The following is a 21,013-nucleotide window of genomic DNA, read 5'->3' on the forward strand; positions in this document are numbered from 1 at the left end:
TCCCTTCCCGGCGGGGTGAGGGTTTGGCTCTGAGGGCGCTTCCCGCCCGCTCCTCCCGTCAGGCCGTGCGGCGGGCAGCCCCGCCCCTCGCGGCGGCGCCGAGCGTGGCGCGCATGCGCGGGCGAGGCACAGGAGCCCCGCGGAGCCGCCGGCGCGCGGCCCCTCATGGCCAAGCGGCGCGCGGAGCCGCTGATGTGCCACGTGCCCGTTAAGCGGCTGCTGCGCGAGCCGGCGCTGCCCCGCGCGGGCGAGCGGCGGCCCCAGGCAGAGCCGGGCGGCGCCGGCCCGGCCGCGCTCAAGCGCCCGCTGGAGGAAGCGGAGGCGCCGCCGGGAAAGCGGCTCGGGCCCGGCGCCCCTCGTGCGCAGCCGGGGGACGCGGGCGGCGGGCGGCGGCGGCGCGGCGGGACTATGGCGCCCCAGGACGCGCCGGCGGCGGAGGGACGCGCGGGCGGCCGGGGCAAAGAGCGGGCCGCCGCCGCCTCCGAGGTAGCTGTGCGGGACGGGCCCGCGTCGCTCGGTCGGCGGGGAGGGAAGCGGGGGGCGGTGCCGGTAGCGGCTGAAGCGTGTCTGCAGGACGCGGGTGTCCGCCGGGGGTGCTGGCGGGCTTTCGCCGGGAACGCTCAGTGCCGCCCCGGCTCATCTGCGCCTCCTGGTCGCGGGCATCTTAAAGCTCCTTTTACTTTTGTCTTCCTCGAGGCAAGAGAAGTATCATCCAGCATTGCCGATTCCCTCCCCGCTCCGTGTCATAAAACAGCCTGTCCACCTCACCTGAGGTTATGCTCAGCTTTATCCCCATCAAGCAGTGCGGTGGAAGCTTGCAGAGATTATTGTGGTGTCGCCTCTGTTGGGTGAGGGTGAGGCTCACTACAGCGTCAGCTTCCTTAACTTCTTGTTTTGACATTTAATAGCAATGCCAGAGCTGTCTTTTAACCAAAACATTTAGCGGAGGCGGTGGTCTGAGGGAGGGCATCAGTGTCGTAATGATTAGAGTATATTGAAACGACTTTTCTGGTTAACTTTGAATAATATACGTTTTTCTTCCTGCCCTTGATTGCTTTTTACACAGTAGTAAAAAGCAATCTGTAGTTTGTTTTCTGTAGTTCAGAAAACAAAATTTGGTACATACGAAGACAATTGTAATTAAAAAAACCCCAAAAACTGTGCACAACCAAAGCAGATTGTAATCAGATTTCACACATTTCAAACATAGAAGTTTGGTACATATTAAACTAACTTTTTCTCTCACCTGGATCTTGAAAGACCAAACTGTTAGACTCAGTGATATAAGTGGCAGAAAGTCTGATCAGGTTAGCCCTGATCAGGGCTTTGATTGGCAGTTGTAGACTCTAATTTCGATAATTTGAGGCCTCTCAGAGCATAATACCCACATACGATCTGTAAAGAAAACAGTAGCTTTTATTTTTCATGATCTGCCTTTTAGTGTTTTCTTGGTTGATTGATTTGTTAGTGGGTTTTAATTAAGGCAGGGAGAAATCCAGAAAGAATTCTGTGTCATATGAGTATTATACAGCCATTTTAAACACAAGCATTTCTTTTAGTTTTGAAGACGGAACACATATATTCACGAATGTAGTAATTAAACAAATTGAACAAACCTCTGCAGAACAGTCTGACTCCCATCACAGGTATACTTGCTCTTGGTGCTGCTTGGCATAATTTTGTAAGCTTTAGCAGTGATCAGAAGGCCACAAGCCCCTTGAATTTCCACACAGTAAAGATTAGTTCTCTATGTAAAATATTTTTCTAGGTGTGTATTTTTAACAGGTTGTTTCTCGTCAGCACAGTATTGTGTAAAAAATGTTTTAGTTTTAAAATAAAGCTTGATTAACACTTGAGGCTAGAGATATTTTTTCTGGTTTTTGTGTGTCCTACCTGTCTATTTTAAATACTTTATAATGCTATTTCTGATGATGATTCTTAAACCTTTTTGAAAATACAGTGTCTAGGTTGGTATTATTCTTTGGTGTTTATGGCTTGTGTATTTCATTACATTAATAAGTATGATCAGGATACTGTTAATTTCACAGTATTTTTGTGAAAGTTTAAAGCATCATATTGCAGTTGGCCAGAGAAGAAAGATTATTTTAATTCAAAATACACTTTTGCAACTAGAGTTGGAAAACTAACTCCTTAAATATTATGCAACTTAGTCTATAGAAACTGGGCTTTTGTATCTCTTAGCTTGCCTACGTTGTTGCCACCTTTATAGAACTTCTACTCAAAATCTCTGTAGAAACTTACTTAGTTGAAGGTGAATATTTGGTGTTTTATTTTACCTTCTAGGTATGAATGTTTAGCATTTGTGCCTGTCTTTTGTACTTTTTTTTTTCATTTTCACACTGCAATGTTGCTGACCTGTAAACATGAAAGCTTTTGAGAGTAATTATGCATGTAGTCTTAGTCTGAGTATGTGTTTATGAGCTCTTAGACTCTAATAATTTTGAAATGAGGGTGCTGTCATTCACTTTATGCATACAAAGCATCAGGGTTCTGATTTTAAGTACTTAGCTCTCAGTTAAAAAAAAAAAATTAATAAAATGTCAGGGGAATTCAAATAATGCAGGGAAGAATTTGTAAAATTAGTTGACAGTTTCTGAGACTGCACCGCCTGAGATTTTTTAAAATAATTTGTTAGCCACCGGCCCCGCACAGTTCTGTGTGAGTGATACTGCCTATGCTGCAGTACAGATTGGAAAGTCATCCTTTCCACACTTGTCAATTGTTGTTAATGCTGTGCAGAACAAAACTTCCAGTTTACAAGAATGGGCAACTACTTTTAGTTTGGCTTTCTTCCAGTTTCAGTATAATCAGTCCTTTTGTTCCTGTGTCACCGTGTCATTTAATTGGTTTTGGTCTCAATTAATGGGAACTTTTGTTCTTTAATGTTTTCTGAAGACAGACTTTCCCAATGAGGAAATTCACATTAGTAGCACTCTGTAGGCAAGGAGCCATCTTACTGCTACGAAATGTCTGCACCTTTCATCCTCTCTTTATTATTACAGGTTTTAAATCATGCAGGGGCTTTGTAGCAGGAAGATGTTGCTTGGTACAACAGATTATAGTTCAGGAGAGGTCTGTGTGGTAACAAATAGAAAAATGTATTCTCTAAATGAGAAGTATGGTGATTTTATGTACTTCTCTCTTCTGGGAAGAGTGGGGAAAGCATAATTTTTCAGTATTTGAGAAGGTGTAGGGATGATACTCACTACTTTTTTTTTAATTCTGTTGCAAAACCAACAGACAAGTAATTAATATTTTCAAGAGCCATACTGTAGAGGCCCCCTGAAGTTGGCTTAGTCACAGTGTGGATTGCAATTGTGCTTTGACCCCCCACAGGCTGCAGTTTGGTATCTCAGGAATACCAAAACAATTACACCAGTTTATTTGTTAAAAATACTTCTGTTCAGTTTCTATTACAGCTGAGACAGTAAAGTAAAATATTAAAAAATTCTAATTGTATGTTAGAAAAAATGCAAATGCAATATAATATGAAAATGCATTTTTTTATATTTATGTCAGCATACACTGTTTTTATATACCAGAAGAAAATACATGCTCATTACCTAAGGAATGGCTTAATTCATTCCTCTGCCTAGATGTATCATGTCCATAAGAACATGTACAGCTTAGCCATTGTTGATAACTGTGACATGTTTATAAACAGGCAGTGCACTTCCTCATAGACATTTAAAAAACAATTAAAATTGTGATGCCGTATTAAATTAGTAGATGAGAATATGTTTGTTTCTCCAAGGTTTTTTGAGATATTATCTAGTTAGATAGGTTGGAACATCGTGCTCATAATGCCAAGGTTGTGGGTTTGCTCCCCATATGAGGTATTCATTTAAGAGCTGCACTTGCTGATCCTTAAGGGTCCCTTCCAGCTCATAATATTCTGTGATTCTTAAGCTTTCCTCTCTTGAATACAAAATTTGGATACAGAAAAGAGGAAATAGAATGTTGTTTAAAATGCTTTCTTTATCCTGCATGTATCATCCCTCTGAGTTGCTGTTAAGTAGCTAAATGCATTCTTTTGAATACCAGTTTCTAAATGTGCATTAAAATTGAATACTATTATAAGAGGAAAAAGCAGTGAGCCATTTTTGTATGCAAAGTCCAGTAATTGCACAAGTTTTACACCTTTTTTTCTGTGCAAAAGTCGTAAGCAGAAGAAATGTATGGAATATGGAAGCTGTTACATAATTCTTGGCAAGAGTATTAGAAAAGGCAGAAGTAAATCATGATCTAGTTAAGAATCATAAAGTAGTTGTTAATACATAATAGCTGAGTAACTCTTCCTAGTTTCAGTTTCTCATATAAAAAGTTTCTTTTTATTATTTTTTGCTGCTGGTATAGACATTAATGTTTTGTTAACTTTTTGTTTATTTGTCTCTTTTCAAAGCAAGAAGAGGAATTCTGTCAATATAACTCATTCCTGTACTGGAGAGCACCACTGCCTGCTATTGATTTGTCTGATATTCAGAACCTAGATGAAGAGACTCCATCGGGTGCTAAAACTGCTGCAAGGACTGATACTGCAGAGACTGAAATGGAAACCTGATCAGTTGTTTCATAGCTGTGCATCTGTTTCCCAGGGAACTTGTTTCCACTGAGATTGGGGTTTTGTTCCTTGGGTGAATATAAGCATGCTTATGCGGTCTTGGAGAAACTGTTGTGGCAGTCTTTAAAAGCAAATCTGAGTTGCCTTAGTGGATGGGATAAACAATATTGGGTACTTAAGAGGAAGCTATCTGAAGGTGTGCAGTAAGGAGGAGCCAACAGTGTCTGACAGGAATACTTGAAGACATGGAGGCAGACTAAAAGAAGAATATAGAAAATTAGAACTTTGGGATGCAATTAAAAGAAATGGGGATATGTTACATGTTGAAAGGAAATGCAGAATTATTTTGTCTGTCCTGAACAAAAAAATGTGTGGTACCTGAAAGTGGAGTATTTAACATGTGACTTTATCATAAAGCACACAAACTTTTGTGATTTCTAATGTGTTCTTTTTTTTTTTTTTTCCTGTATAATAGCTAAACCAAAAAATAAGAGTCCATCAAAATTGGACAAAACATTCCCTTTTCTATGCAAACCAAAAACCAAGTGTGGCAGAGAAGGGGAAGGAAAAGGGGCTACTTTCTGCTGAAAGCTGCTGCTGTTCTGAAAAGTTTCACATTCTCATTGTGAAAAAGTTTTTACACCTTCTCTTTTTTGCATTATGGACAGCAGTGGGCACCCATTTTTTTATGTTTTTGGTTCATTGTAAAGTTACTGCTGTTCTTAGTCTTCGTGATGTTGCTCTGAACCAGTTGATAGCATCTGAATGACAGGTTTGGGCAGATGTGTCAAGAAAAGTTAGTGCAATATAAAATGACCACACATGCTTTTTCAAACTATACTGAAGGAGGTGTGGTTTTTGCAGAGACTGTGAATTTTGCAGAAAGTTTTTGCAGAAGTTCATTCAAATAGTGGTTTTTTGCTGTGTAATATGAACTTGATGTTTGTGATCTGCAATTTATTTACATATTGAAGTACAATTAGAAAGACGTCTTTAATAATAGACTGAAGTTGTATGGGAAGACTTACATTTTGGAATATGATTTGTCTTTAAGGATAGAAAACGTATTTTTTCTGTAATCACTATGGAAAAAGGCAACTTTTGAATTTTATTTTTTTCTAATAATGTGTTTGTTAAAGGACAATAAAGTTTTGCCTATGTGTATGTGAAAATTTTGTCACTATTACTATGTGAAGTTCTTGCCTTTATTTCATAAGATTGCTGCTTCTGTATCTTTGTTTTACTAGGTCTTTTTGCTTAAAATAGTGAGCTTGTCAGCTTCCTTGGTAAACACTTGGAAACTTTTTCTGCAATTTGTGCTGCATAGGATATCTGTATTTGTTGCTTATTCATTTAGCTTGTTAATATCTCAAACCTTCAGGAGAAAGGAGGTGGCTTAGGGACTTAAGCAGTTTATGGTGCCTCTTTGGATATCCTTCTACCTTCTGTCAGATTAGCTGGATACATATTTGGACAATATGTATTTTTCTCAGTTTTAACATTTTGTGTAAGTTCAAATACAGCAACTTGTTTTAGGAGGTACTTTGAAATTTTTTTAAAAAACAAACTTTTTTCTGCAAGAAGGCTATAAAACTGCTATTTCATGTTTACTATAACCAAAATAAATTAGTGAAAAAATAGATCTATTAATTTGTTGAGGTGTTTGAGTTGGTTATATGATTAGGGGGTTTTGACCCCATATACATGCTTTCCTGTATTTGTGAGTTTTATAATATTCCAGAGCATCCACTGTTCTCAGGATCCAGTATTTTGCATTAGCTAGTATCTTTGCAACACACTGGTCATTTAAAATCTGCTTGGTGCTTCATTCATGGTAGGTACATCCTAGCAGTAGCCTGCATTTTATTAAAATCTGTCATTCCACTCCTTTCATGGAACAGAAGATGTTTTATTATGGTCTTTCAAATACATGTTTGATCTATCCCATAACCAGATAAATAAGTCCTTTACAACAAATTAAGCTTGCAGTGTGCTGTAAGCCATATGTTTTACTTCATTTGCAATTGTGCTGTAGGCAAGCACTTTCCTCATAGTTTTTTCCAGTTGTAGACTCTGTTATGGGCTGGAATGTTACGGTTACTTTTAGAGTGTTTCCCGAGCTGATTAATTTTTTCCATTCATCTCTTTGCAAATAGAGGTAAATTTAAAAGCCTTGGAAAACTATTTGAAATTACTCTTGAGAGTCTGGGTTATGCAGAAGGCTGGAGCAGTAATGGGGGGTGATCACAGATCACATAAATTTTGCACTAAAGGGGACAAATGTATAAGAAATTGCATTTCTCAGTGTCTAGTGTCTCCAGCTGCCATGTGACACTGAACTGCCAAATTGCTGGTCTTGACTTCTGACTCCATTTTTCTAGAGACCTTTCATTCAAAAGCTGCCTATAAACTATATGTAAATGTAAGTTTTAATTTGCATATACATTAACATCCAGTGAAAAGAAAATGTTCTCTTACGATAAAGAAATGCCATCACACATTGTGACAATCCAGTAGCTGCATACTGACTGACAGTTTTAATTTGATATGGTTTTGAATTTCAGAATGAAAAAAAAAATTATATTTTCGATAGTTAACTAGGAGTTTGTATTCTTTATAATATTTCTCTCTAAAAGGAAAGACCAGTGTCACAAGCTTAAGAACTTGTAAGGGGTAACAACTAGACACTACCCAGGTTGATCAGGTGCAGTATCAGCAAGTTGCACAGTAAGGGTACAGGAATAATAGCAAGTCAGATGTTAAAAAAGCAGATTTAAACAGCAAAGTAGCATGACCAACGTTTAGTAAGTCTTTTGCGTTATTCTAAACTAAAGGCCTGATTTACATTGTTTGATTTGTGTTTATTGAAGAGATGGATTATGTTTATGGTTCCTAAGATAGATAAGTCTCTGGGAAGAGATTAAAGCTCAGTCCAGATCAGGAAAGTGAAGTACTACGGAGAAAAACAGGCTGCATAAGTGAACGTGTGTTGGGTAAGTAGACTGTGGTAGAAGGAAAGGGAAAAAAATGGGGGATGGAAGGTGGATCATGAAGTAACTCAGCTTGTGAGTAGGCCAGCCGATCAATGACAATATTTTCAGCATTAGCTCCATTTCAGCACAGCAACATTACAGTAATTTGAATATAGTATCAACTAAATAGTTGATACAGTAATAGGTTTTTCACTGTTTTGACAATTGCTGGTTGATTTTTTTCCTGTTGGCCAGGAATTTAGTGGATGTTAAAAAAGCATGCTTGTATATAGGAACTTGGAAAATATATAGGATCCTTCATAAAGAAGATGAAAAGTGTGCAAACGTATATGTTACCAGATGAAATTAAAGATAATTAGTGTCCAGCATCTGCCAGCGTGTTTTAACCAGAGCAGATTCATTTGGGGAAATTAATGTATTCTTTTGTGAAAGCCTCTGACCTTGACTGTGGGAAGAGGAGTTAGACTGCACAGGCTCACTGTTTCTGCAGCAAAACTTGTGCTCAAAGGAGCATTTCATAATAACTAATATGCCTGGGCTGGCTTAATTGCTTCCATGCCTACAGTTATAACTTTGACACTCTAGGTGGCAATACACATTCACAGCAAGTTACCATGACTCTGGAAAACGTTTTGGGCATGCTTTTATTCCAGACTGCTACTGAAAATTCAAGCTGTGACATCATGAATGCTAATCATGTCCTTACTTGATAAATAAGGGCAGATCAACTCACAAGTCCCTGATCATAAGGTGACACAAGGTTTTCAGCATAACTAGAGTAAAAACATTGTGTCAAGGAGTTTTGATTCATCTCTTAATTCTCTTCAAATCTCATCCCCCCAAAACCAAAAGCAGCCAACCAAACCCAATTATCAGTTTAATACATGGGATTTTGTTGTCACTGCTTTGTATCACTGTTTCCTTTAGTTAGAAGTGGGGAACAAGCTTTATCAGATTGTGTGTTGGATGAAAACCTCAGCTGGTGTCTGAAGGCTACTTGAAGTGTCTAATATGAGGAAGAGAAAGGTAAGTGCTAATTCAAAAGAAACTAACTCACAAAGAAGTATTTAAATGTTTGTATATAGGTAATTATTTGCGAGGTATGAAGAAAATTAAGAGAAGGAAGATACTTATTTTCCTATTTCCTGAGTAAAATTCCTACTTCATGCTTTTTGTATTAGAGAGTTTGATGGTGATGTAAAGTATATTTTAACAGTATATTTTAATTAGTGTTGTATTTGAAAGTAGTAGTTGTAGTCAGTAGTAGTTTATGTTTTTAATGTTCTTGGTGAAGTATTCTTGTATTCATGACTTCTTAGTCACTTCTAAGGACTTAGAAAATACTGTTCTTTCTTCTCTTAAAACCATACAGATAATAATTTTTTCCCCTACTGAAGGAAGAAGTAGTTTTTTTATTAGTGAAATATTACCCTTCCCAGGGGAAAAAATGTGAAAGCAGGATGGAGGCAAGCTAAATTTTTGTTTCTGTGTTTACTTTTTAAAAAAAAAATATTATGGTGGATGATTGTTTTCTTGCTTTTTTTGTCTTATTTTACAATAATGAACTTTTGAAAGAAGGGATATGGACTAGCTAAGCATTCAATTTTTTTCCACTTTCTTTATGTGAATGCTTGCAGTTCATATTTGGATTAATTGAGTATGATTAATTAAGTGATTTACCAAGTATGAGGTTGAGAAAATGAAACAAAAAGAGCACTGTACTATCTGCAGTGAAGTTTAAGCTAGAGAAAAAGCTTTCATGCAGAGCTATGAAATAAGTCATTCATTGTTCTCTTCCACAGGTGAATTTTGTATCCTTCATTTGAGTAGTACACAGATGCACTTCTACCTAAATTGAAACACAATAATAAATTTTATTGGATCTACTCAAACTGTTAAATACCTCTCTCTGAAGCCTTATGCTGCATGCTGGATATTTTCTTTTGATGCTTCTACTTGTAGAGTATGGAAATTGCTTTCAGTTTCTTTTAATTCCTGGAATTAAAAAAAAAAAACAAACCAAAAAACAAAACCCACCACCTTATTTTGTTTCTGATCACATAATTATTATGTAAAAACTGCTTTGGCATAAAGTAAGCTACCAAAATCCTTTGGTTTCATGATCATTAGTTGGAAACCACAATTTTTTAAAAAAATCAAATAATCACAAAAAGTTACATCTGTGAATGCTATAATAGTTTTTCTTCTTTTACCTTTATGAAGTTGGAGAAACCTGTGATTGAAAAGAGGAAATTCTACTTCAGACAAACTTCTGTATTTCTAAATGTGTAATGTCGAAATACAGAGACACCAAAGACAGCTTTTCATTGTAGAAATTTAACTCATAAAAATAATTCTGAAGTAAGATTGTGCAATACCGTATGAAAATTAAAATCAGTCACACTAATTTGATGTGATTTTCACAAGGATGGAACTAAACTCATTCTGTCTTCTAGGCTAGTTAGTTTTTCCTCAGAAAAGAAAAATACTTAAGATGTTTTCATATGAGGAAGGAATTTAAGAGAATACAACTTTAAATATCACCTATACTAATTCCTGTGATAAAAAACCCTACAATTTAAAAACACACTATAGCAATTAGCAAACAGATTGGTATAAAAATTATGTAAGAACCAAGACACTGGGTTATAAGAGAAGAATATTGTTTTAGAAATGGGTGATTGCTGAAAGGAAGGAGTAAACTTAATTTCTTGAATAGAAGTAAGCTTAAGTTTACTTTGCTTTCCTTTTAGAAATCTGGGTACCTAAAGGTGAAATTAGAGCAGCAGCAATAAACAGCCGAGTTAATGAGTTTGACTGTTCATATTATGGTATATTTCTATTATTTAGTATGGGATAGCTACTCAAAACACTTTTTAAAGAATAGTTGTCATAACAGTGCTCTGCCTAGCTGACAACAGCATCTGCTGATAACTGCCTGCTGCTTTCAACACAGGGTACTCAAAACCATGCCTGCAGGCACGTGCAGGTGAATCCAAATGGTTCCCTGCCTTTTCTGCCATGGCTTGGCCATCAGGCAGTACGTGATGGGGAGCCCTTGCCCAGATCCCAGAGCTGCTAGGGTAGCCTGTGAAAGCCAACAGTCAAGTGTTTGTCCCTTGTCTGCAGAGCAGCCAGCAGTTATTAAATGCACATGTCACATGAACAGGGATGTGCCTTCAGCCCCTGGAAGGCTGGCACAGACAATAGACAGTATTATTCACCATGAAACTGCCCACCTTCTTGCACTGTATAATCTGGCATTGCTTTAAGTCTTGTGTTCCACTCTGAGAATGGGTGTGCTCAGTGTACTTCACAGATACCCTAGTAAATTCAGGTTTTCTCTATTTTAGTCTGTCACTAAAGGACAGACTTCCTTCTTCCTTAGTGAAGCGTGCTGCTTCATGTACATTCATCACTGTTTAACCCTTGATTTTCAGGCATTCGATTTGTAGGTAACTTTTTACTTTTTTTTTTTTGTGAATAGTTGATTTTTAGGTAAATAATTTTCAGTTAGTTCAAATTAAAGAGATCAGTCATGTGGATAGGGCTCTTTTTTCAGTCTTAAGCTCAAAGATTTTTGTTTATCTCCTCTAAAGCATTTGCTTTGACACATCTTTGATATGAATACCTCTGTTTTCCCAATTCTAACTTCTGTATAGTCCCTGTGAGAAAATACCATAAAAACATAGAATGTTAAGGGTTTGGAAGGACCTTAAAATAATTTTGAAGGGATTTAAAATCTAGTTCCAATCCCTGCTGCCATGGAAAGGGACATCTCCCACTAGACCAGGTTGCTTAAGACCTTGTCCAACCTGGCCTAGAACACTGCCAGGGCTGGGACATCTCCAGCTTCCCTGCAGGTCCCTTTCAGATACTGGAAGGTTGCTATGAGGTCTCCTCTCCAGGCTGCACAGTCCCAGCTTTCTCAGCCTGTCTTTGTAGTGGACATGTGCCAGTCCTCTCACCATCCTCATGGCCCTCCTCTGGACTTGCTCCAACAGTTCCATGTCCTTCTTATGCTGGGGACACCAAAACTGTACACAGGGTGGGTGACTCCAGGTGTGTCACACAAGAGCAGAGCAGAGGGGCAGAATCACCTCCTTTAATCTGCTGGCCACACTCCTTTGGATGTAGCCTGGAATGCATTTGGCTTTCTGGGCTGCAAATGCACACTGCTGGCCCATGCTGAGTTTTTTCATAACTATCACCCCCAAATCTTTGTCCACAGGGCTGCTCTCAATTACATCTCTGCCCAACCTGTGGGTGTGTCTGGGATTGCCCTGAGCCAGGTGTAGGACCTTGCACTTAGGTTTGTTGAACTTTATGAGGTTTGCATTGGCTCGCATCTCAAGCCTATCAAGGTCCCTCTGGATGGCATCCCTTCCCTCCAGTGTTTGACTGCACAACTCCATCTTGGTGTCACTGGCAAACATGCTGGGGTGCTCTTGCTCCCAGTATCTGTGTCACCAATGAGATGTTGAAGAGTATCTGCACACTACCAGCCCCAGCTTGTGCTGTGAAAAAACTGGTGGGAAAGGAAAATGCAGATTTTGAAAATTGTTTTAAAATGAGGTTTTGAGAGCTCTGGGGTAATGTCTGGAAGAAATATCATTGAAGAATCCATATACCTGTCATTTGACACAGTCCAGGAAGCTAAGTCAGACAGTAATCTTTCCTTCTAGGAGTACTCTGAAAGTACTTTTGAAAAATCTGCTGACCACTCTGAGAGATACCAGGAATGAGGGAGCTACAGAAGAGAGTCAATATTCCCTGAGGAGTATTTTACAAAACCTTCAAGTTTTGTATACTTATTCTTAGGAGTAAGAATTGTGTTATTGGTCAATAAAGGTTCCCCAGAAATTTGGAAATTTTTAAAGGTGATACTATTTAGCTACACATACTATCTGATGAGTCATTGAATGTTGAGGTAAAGACCATAATGTTGTCCTTTTATCCTGGATCTTCCTTGTGTTTGTCTTCACTACCTAAAAGGAGATTGTAGTGAGGCAGATGTTGGGGTTCTGTCCCAAGTAACAAGAGAAGACAAGATGAAGCCTCAAGTTGTGCCAGGGAGGCTTAGATTGTATATTAGGGTAACCTTCTTCCCTGGAAGGGCTGCCAGGTAATAGGATAGGCTGCTCAGAGAAGTGATAGAGTCACCATCCCTGGAGGTTTTTAAAAGATGTGTAGATGTGGCACTTAGTGTTATTGTTTAGTGGTGGACTTTGCAGTGCTAGGTTAATGGTTGGTTTATCTTAGAGGTCTTTTCTAATCTAAATGATTCTGTGGATCTATAATTGTTGTCCTGTGAAAGTACATGTTGCTTCTATATAACTGTAAAGCATTATCCACATGAGGTGGAGGTTACTACACCTTAAATGTGCCAAACACACTTCTACACCAAGTCCTCTTAAAATGCCTCCACTAATTTTCCTACTAATTTTCTGTTAAGTAAGATTTAGTAACAGAGACTAGAGACACCATGTGAAATACTGTTTCTCCATTCTGGACTGTGATGTCCTGCTGTGGGAAACAGTATACTGGTATCCATGGGACCATCACTGCAAGCACAGAAACTATTTGTGATTGTAACAGGATTAAAATATTCTATCACATTTTCTTATTTGGGTCTATACCTAGAGTATTTCAGAATGCATTCCAGGACAATGATGATTTTTTTTTTTGTGATTGTGACCATCATGTTGACAAAACTTACCCCACCACGTTCCTAGCAATTCTAAAGTTATAAAAACAATTTTTCTCACAGAATAAGTTCTGCAGACTTTCCAATTGACTTCAAATAATTCTTCATTAATACAATTTCAGAACTATGTTCAGGGATTTTGAGCCATCCTCAGATATCAGTAACTACTTGTTGCATGGGTGACATGCCTAAAAAAGAAAACATCCTATCTGTGTGTAATTCAATATTCAAAATTCTCTTCTTTCTTGTCTCCTGTTGAAGCACATTTATCATGTGAACAAGTAAATGATGACATTTATATGCCTGTCGGGGTTCTATCATCTTTTAATAATAAAAAAATTCTATTCAGGATGAGGGATGTAATGTTCTCCTTTGCTGGCAGATCAGTTTCTAATATCGGTGTGCATTGGGCAGCAGGAGAGAAGATTTGCTATGATCAGACCTGGAACAATCATTCTAGATATGCATACTGTGAAATAAGCAATAAAGCATGACTTAAGTTTGCTCCCAGGAGGTTGCCTTCATGCACTGTATGTTGAAGGCAGAGACCAAAGCAGAAAATTCTGTTCCGTTGTAGTTCAGAATCTGCGTGGTAAAAAAAATTTGTATTTTGTGCTATAATGAACAACATTCTGCCACAATGCCTTTCCACAGCATGCTAAAGCAGAGGCTGAAATAAATCATCATCTGATGAGTGTGTTCAATATATCTGCTGCCAGCCTTTGGTCTTGGATTGACTTACATTACACTACTTTAGTTTTGTTGGATAAAGATAAGCCTGAAGGCAGGTTGATTTGCTGATGATGATATGCATGGGGAGAAATCTAGAAACAGTCTACCACTTTTTTTCCTCGCTCCTCTCTTTGCTTCATCATCAGTTCTTGAAGGTCTGCTAGGGCACTAAGGCAAAGGTAAAGGTGTGTATACAGTCTTATGAAACTTGGTATCTTCAGTGTGCTTGGACATGATGAAACAATGAAACTGGGAGTTCCCTCTAAAACAGATTAGTGCATGACATATAAATTAGTTTGAGCTTTTTCATTCTGAACTCTGTATGATCTAGTAGATTCTGCTTGATTAAACATGATGGATGGAAAAAACACCAAAAACATTTCAGTGTACTTTGCTGGATATGAGGTATGATATAACAGGTCTTAGAGAACAGAGTGGGTATCTGGATGTTTATGCCTTTGCAGGCCACCCATGGAAACAACAGAAACAAACCATTCCTCTGTGGTAAGTGTTTGTATTAAGCATATTATCCTCCTTTGAGATTGCTTTTTGGTACACTTGGACTTTGTAAACTATGCAAGGTGATTAATGAATTACTGCAGTCATACTTTGACAAGTATACATTTAACTTACTTAGGACATGAAAAGCAAGAGATGTGATGCACCGTTCCTAATGAGTGTCCAAGAACTGATCTGTCTGCACTGCTGTTGAGGTGACAGCTTAGACACTGGAAATAAAGGACTAACAAAAAAGAAGCTTAAAAGATGGACAAGCAAGATAGCACTGGTCTTAAGGTAAGTCTGTAGAAGTAAGATTGATAAGGAGGAAACATCTCAGCAGTTCTGGTTTCTAGAGAAAATAGGAGAGTACATGAGAGTAATGTGGACTTCGAACTACTAAAGTGGCTGTTATAAAACATACCACATGTATTTTCATATCAGTGAAGTTCTGAGGAATTGGGTGTGGGAATTTGCAGCATAAATTGGCTCATATAGCTTTTTGCAGATTTTTAGGTCTTTGTACTAGGTAAGAAATGGCAAGACCTGATTTCAGGGAAGACTGAGAATTTCTTATGACTGAAAGACTCTTCACAACTTAGAAAAAAATGGCAGAAACTTGGGATTAAGAAAATGCTTGCACTCAGTGGAATGTGTAGATGTAGCTGTGACACAGTAATTCCAATGCACCTGCATGTGCTGGGATAATTGCGTTGCAAGTTCCTTATGGAGTTCAGATTCATATGAAGAATGGGCACAGCAACAGTTACTGATACATCCTATTATAAGAATTATTTTCTTCATTTCATTGATGATACTAGCAAATTGAGCCAAAAGCTTCAATGCTGACTCAGGATGACTGGATTGAGCAAATTTAATTGACAGTAATGTAATGCCTTAAAAAAAAGATGTAGCTAGGTGAAGAATTAACATGATCAACACCTGCTAAAATTTCTAGAAGTCCATCCTGTTATTAGAAGCTGTAATACTTCCTTAAGGTCTACCACGTGGGAAATGCAATATAAAAGTCTAAAGACAAAATAGAAGAAATACAAGAAGAAGAAAACCATGTTTGGCAGGGGGCTGGAAACAGTTTTATTATCCTCTCTGTCTTTGAAATAATAGTTCATATGAAACCACTGCCAAGTTTGACAGCCAGTATTTCCAGAGGTCCTGAGGCATGCCCAAGGACCAAGCAGACTCTGGTTTTTGGGGTGCTGCTCAGACTGTGTGTACAAGCTATCTTCTCCCTGGTGCTCACAGAGGCTCTGCACAGGCTCCTGCAATGGAACAAGATGGTCTGAAGGCAAGCCTCTCCTGTAGGGAGGAGGAGGGACACATGAGCACAACAGAGATAGATAAGAATTGGCTGAGCAGGAAAATTAGAAACTGAGACAGAAAATGGAAGAAAGATCTAGAAAGTACAAGTGGATAGGAAATACAGATAACATCCAGAATTGGATGGACATTTGAGCTCACAGTCAATGCAGTGGCCAGAAACCAACAAAATAAAAGAAACAGCAGTCAAGAAGCAGATGAGAGAGCAGAGCTGAGATATGAAAGAAATGGAGCCTGGGGTTTATTATAGGAAGAGGGTAAGTTTGAGATAAGAGGAAATGGAGATTGACTGAAAAGTAAGGTGTGAGAAACAAACTTGAGAAACAAGTTGAAGAAAACAAAGACTGGAAAGTAACTCAGGAAAAAGAAGAATGCTGTATGCCTGTTTTATTAGTTTACACTAGGTACAACCAAGTATAATTATTGTAGGAACTTTGTTTGGTTTGATGGCTGTGGTCCTTGGGACATTCAAGGGCTCCAGTCCTGTAGGGGAAAGTGGTAACTGCTGACGGGCTGTTGAAGTTCCTTTAAGTTTTGTCAGTGTGGAAAAACTGATACAGAAAGTATGTGAAGATGACTAGGAAGATCAAGAACCTAAGTGTTCAAAATTTTATCCAAATTTCATCACTTTATGAAGATTTTAGTTAATACACTGGTCACAGACTGTTTTCTTATTCATTGGTTGTGCTCACTGTCATGAGCTGTAGTACTGCTACTGTTCTTTTTTTACCTTATTGCCTTCAATAATGTCTTGATTACCTGTGATTCAAGTCTTCATATTTCATAATTCAAGCAAATTGCTACTTTCCTCTTGGACTTTCTTGTTACTTTCATCATAACTTATACCATGAATTTACTTTTACAGCCCCTTGAAAAATGACTGAGGCATTAGGAGAGGGGCTGAGATGGAGGGAAACCAGAGTAAAAAGCATATGCTGGTTTCGGGGTGCCTGTGATCCAGTCTCAATTTGAGAAAGAATTTGGTAGGGTGGAAGAAGAGCGCACTGGGGACAGATAGTACCTGCCAGCACTGGGGGCAGATGGCGCCTGCCAGGATTGGGGGCAGATGTTGCCTGCCAGCACTGGGGGCAGATAGCGCCTGCCAGGAGTGGGGACAGATAGCACCTGCCAGCACTGGGGGCAGATAGCGCCTGCCAGGACTGGGGGCAGATAGCACCCGGCTCGCCCAGAAGCCAGGGGTAAAGGACGGCGCCCCGCCCGCCCCGCGCTGCCGCCGCGGGACAAGGATCGCGGCCCGGGCCATGGCGGCGTGGCGGGAGCTGCTGCTGTCGCCGCCGGGCTCCGTGTGGCGCTGCTGGGGACGCGGCTGGCAGCCCCCGCACCGCGAGCACGCCGACCCGCAGGTGAGGGCGGCACGGCCGGCGGGGACCCCGCTGTCCCCCAGCACGGGCGGTGCCGTGTCCCTCCTGTCCCGCCGTGTCCCGCCGGGCAGCGGAGGCTGTGAGCGATCCTGCCCGGCCTCGGCCGGCTCGGACGGAGCGCTCGCCGCGCCCTGAGGGGCGTCCGAGCCAATCCGCAATTGGCACCAGGCTCCGTCTGAAAGTGCAGGCGGCTTGGGGGGAGCAGGTCAGCGTTAGCTGACGGCAAAGAGAAACCCCTGGCTTCTGGGGCCTGTTTTACCAGGGATTTGGTGTTCTGGGGCCGGTGCTGTTTAGCTCCGGGTATTTCTGCAGACGGGGACTTGAGTGGTTTCATACAAACACATAGATCTGCTTGCATTCTAGTGGCCGTGAAAGGCTTTTGGCAAAAAAAAAAAAAACAAAAAAAAAACAACTGCCCACGCTAGGGGTAGGCAGTTTTGCCGTAGTGCTATTCCAAATAGCCACGAGATTAGGTGCAACATGTCAGAAAAGTGCCTCCAGCTTTAGTAAATTGTCACTTCTTTCTACTATGATGCTGACTGAATGTTTTCGTTTGTTTGTTTGCGGTTTTGGAGGTTTTTTTTTTCTGTTTGTTTTTTCTTTAAATTTAAAGATGGAAGGTTTGTGATTCAGATGTTTGGGATTTAAAAAGAGACGTCTGCTACTATACATAACATTACGAACTTGGGTGATATTTCACACAGATCATGCTGTAGCAACATTGCTGTAGCAAAGTACCTTCTGAATCTTTTTCAGATATGCTTGCTGTTAAAAGGAATGTGTATACAGTGGAATATTCTTTATATGTCTCTTTATGAACACCCTTTTCAAAACACACAATATCTGCTTGTAAACTAAGGAAAAATATGAGCTAGTGTTTTGAGTTGTGAACACCTGAAGTTAAACCACAAAATTCTGCTACCAAAACACTGCAGTAGCCAATTTTTAGAGATTTCATGTCTTTTGGACCTGCCAGGGCAATTGCAGTGTTACTTAAAAGAATCAGTGGATCCTGATTTGAGCCTAAAATGAGTTTAAGGAAATATCATCACAGTTTTCTTTTCTTTCTCTCTGAAGCATGCTTTAAAGTTGTGAAATCAATTTACAGGTTTTTGGTAAGTTTATCTTATACCATAACAACCTTATTTAAAATAGTATCAGGCTTATATAGTAGTATTAAAACCACATTAAGCAACAAATAGGTTATTGTGTTTGAACCAGTTTCCTTAATTGTTTTGTGGCTTGATAAGGAAAAAATGTAGATTTCATGACTGTTACAAGGTCAGGGTGTAGCCACAGCTCTCTTCATAGAGAGCAGGCAGATGCAGTCAGGGTGCAGGGATCATCTAGTAGTGAATGTATTGAAGTAGGTTGTTTCTAGTAGTAACCAGAATCAGGAAGAAAACATTACAATCATCCAGAACTATACCAGTAAAAGACATTTCTCTTTGAGCTTCACTGTGACTTTTTTTTTGGTTTTTTCTATTACGGGAACAGGCAGCAGATAATTGTTACTTGCTAGTGCTCTCCCCTTCTACCCCTTTGTGACCCCCTAGGGAAAGGCAAAATGCCATGTAGTAGGTTAAAAAGAGCAGAAAGTAAGTGAGTTTGAAATGTCTACTGCTCATAAAGGAAAATATAGTTTCAATAAACATGTCTGTTCAGGCATACATATGATTATGCAGTAGAGACAGTACTCCAGTCTGGGCTGTGGGTAAATGATTTACCTGCCTCCATTTCAGTTTTCAAAATTGATGTTGGCGCCTAAGAGCAGAGATCCCTCTGGGGCCAGCGAAACCTTGTGTACATGTTGATTGGCTTTGTGGAGAACCTCATGAGCCTGGAAATGGTGGAGTGTCACTCCTTCATTCTCCCTAGGACTTCTTGTTTGCCTCTGCATAACCACATTGGGAGGTGCCCTGGATAATAGAAAACAGGTTTTAATGGCCACGAAGCCAGAATTGTGCTGTCTTTAAAGTGGGATTGCAGTACAGGACAGCATGTCACGGGAAAGCTGCAGCAGTGTGAGGGGAAGGTCAGTCCCTTTGTGGTGCTGTCAGCACTAGGATGAATGTGATTGCTGTCACAAATAGGAATGCACAGACCATGCTAGACTGCTGTATCCCATCTACAATGTCTGACAGTGTGGCTGTAATCTGGTCTGTGGAAGCTAAATGAAACTATTCCAGGAGGAAAAATCTATGTGAACGATTGCGTTACTCTTCATACCTATTTTCCTACATAAATAGCTCCTTCATCCCTCCTTTTTGTGGTTCAGATTATCTTATTTTTTCCTTAGTAGCACTATATTAAGTGAAAAGGTGGATCCCTGAATGTGTGTCCTCCAGCAGGCTGATCTATAGGTTTTTCTGTGCTCTCCATGGAAGTATTAGGTTCAAACAGGGTAATCCAAGTTTTTGAGTATTGCAGCAATGAATTTGAGACTCCTCGAATGATTTAGAGCACAACCTGAGGTGGTCACAGTTTTGCAAGTTTTGATCTTCCCTCTGTGTTCCTTTCAGACAGGCTCTATCAAATGCTGTGTGAACCTTCCTTAATTCTTGTAATATATAAACTTATTACCATGTAACATACATTCTAGGTAAAATCTCGTGATTGACTCTGTGTGACTTGAATTACCAGTTCTTTTGCTTTACATTCTCATCTCTAACACTTTCCCTCAGTTTTTGAGGTGGTCATACTTTCACCTTCTAGCTGAAAGAATAGAGACCCTGGTCAGGGGCCATAGCTGTTTAAGTTTCAAAGAAGGCAGGGAGCATTAAAGCACTTGTCTTCATCCTTTCTGTAGGATTGCCATTCCTTTGCATCTCTGTCATAGTTCAGTTGCTGTTACATCCTGTTCTAAGTTGTGCAGTACTCTCTGTCCATCATATAGGAACAGAATGAGGCATCTAAAAACAGTTTCTGAACTTTCTTGGTGTTCTTTTTACCAGGACAGAAGCCAGGTGCTGTCATGATGTACTTTGATAAATGCTAGTCAGCGAAAGGGGTTTTTAAAACTCATTGGTGATATGACATATTGTCATCTCAGTTTCCAAATCACAAGTTTTTTTTGTTGCTAATAAAACTGTTGCTTCTGGTTTTCTGTAATTATTAAGTCATACAGATGAGAGTGGAGGTCATTCTGTGTTATCAGTAATGGAAATATCTGCAGAGGAACGGTGTTGGGGCAGATGCATGCCTGCCAGCCTTCAGTGGTTTCAGGTATAGTGGTCTGGAACTTGGTAAGCACCATGGCTGCACTTTGGTGTCAGCCCTGTGATGTAAGAAAATTAGTGTTTCAACTATGGAAACATTAGTGAGACTTTTCCTAGTGAGCTCCTAGTGCTCCTAGTGCTAGAGATTGCACATGGGTGATGGGGACTTGGTTGTATCTCTGAAGGGTTGGCAGCCTGTTCTGACTCTACTGCTGCTTTACGCTGCATTGTCAAGTTCAGGCTGTGGAAATAAATTTTTTACCAGCCTGGCCAGGGTGAGATGATCCCAGGTTTGATCAGTCCTAGTCCTATCAATTCTATAAACCAGTGCATTTGATTACCTTGTATTGACTGGCTTTCAATTTAACACCCAAAGAGGCATAGCAGAACTTCTACTAGTACATCCCAAGTGCTTATGAAATATGTCCATCTCTCTGCCTGATGGTCAGCCAGTGTTTCAGAAAGGCTGTGTCGCAGTGCTGTGCAGGGCTGAGGAGCCCTCACAGTGAGCTCGTCCTGTCCATTCTCCTTACAGCTCCCTCCTTGCCCCTACTCTGCCCCTT

The 21,013-nt window shown here is 39.9% G+C and overlaps 2 protein-coding genes across 2 annotated transcripts in view; both read left to right on the forward strand.

The window, feature by feature from the left end:
• The first annotated feature begins 88 nt into the window (after positions 1-88).
• On the forward strand, positions 89-5,765 carry CZH9orf40 (chromosome Z C9orf40 homolog). Its single transcript, XM_054651611.2, has 2 exons — positions 89-486; positions 4,424-5,765. The coding sequence occupies exons 1-2, from the start codon at positions 166-168 to the stop codon at positions 4,580-4,582; spliced, it is 480 nt and encodes a 159-aa protein (XP_054507586.1). The 5' UTR covers positions 89-165; the 3' UTR covers positions 4,583-5,765.
• A 14,837-nt stretch (positions 5,766-20,602) lies between these two features.
• The window catches only part of TRPM6 (transient receptor potential cation channel subfamily M member 6), an 83,343-nt gene continuing 82,932 nt past the window's right edge, over positions 20,603-21,013 (forward strand). Inside the window, exon 1 of the mRNA XM_077172164.1 lies at positions 20,603-20,725. Within this exon, the coding sequence (XP_077028279.1) occupies positions 20,603-20,725 (123 nt within the window). The remainder of the gene's footprint in view (positions 20,726-21,013) is intronic.

This window comes from Agelaius phoeniceus, chromosome Z, assembly GCF_051311805.1.
Source record: "Agelaius phoeniceus isolate bAgePho1 chromosome Z, bAgePho1.hap1, whole genome shotgun sequence".
In the NCBI taxonomy this organism is placed as follows: domain Eukaryota; kingdom Metazoa; phylum Chordata; class Aves; order Passeriformes; family Icteridae; genus Agelaius; species Agelaius phoeniceus.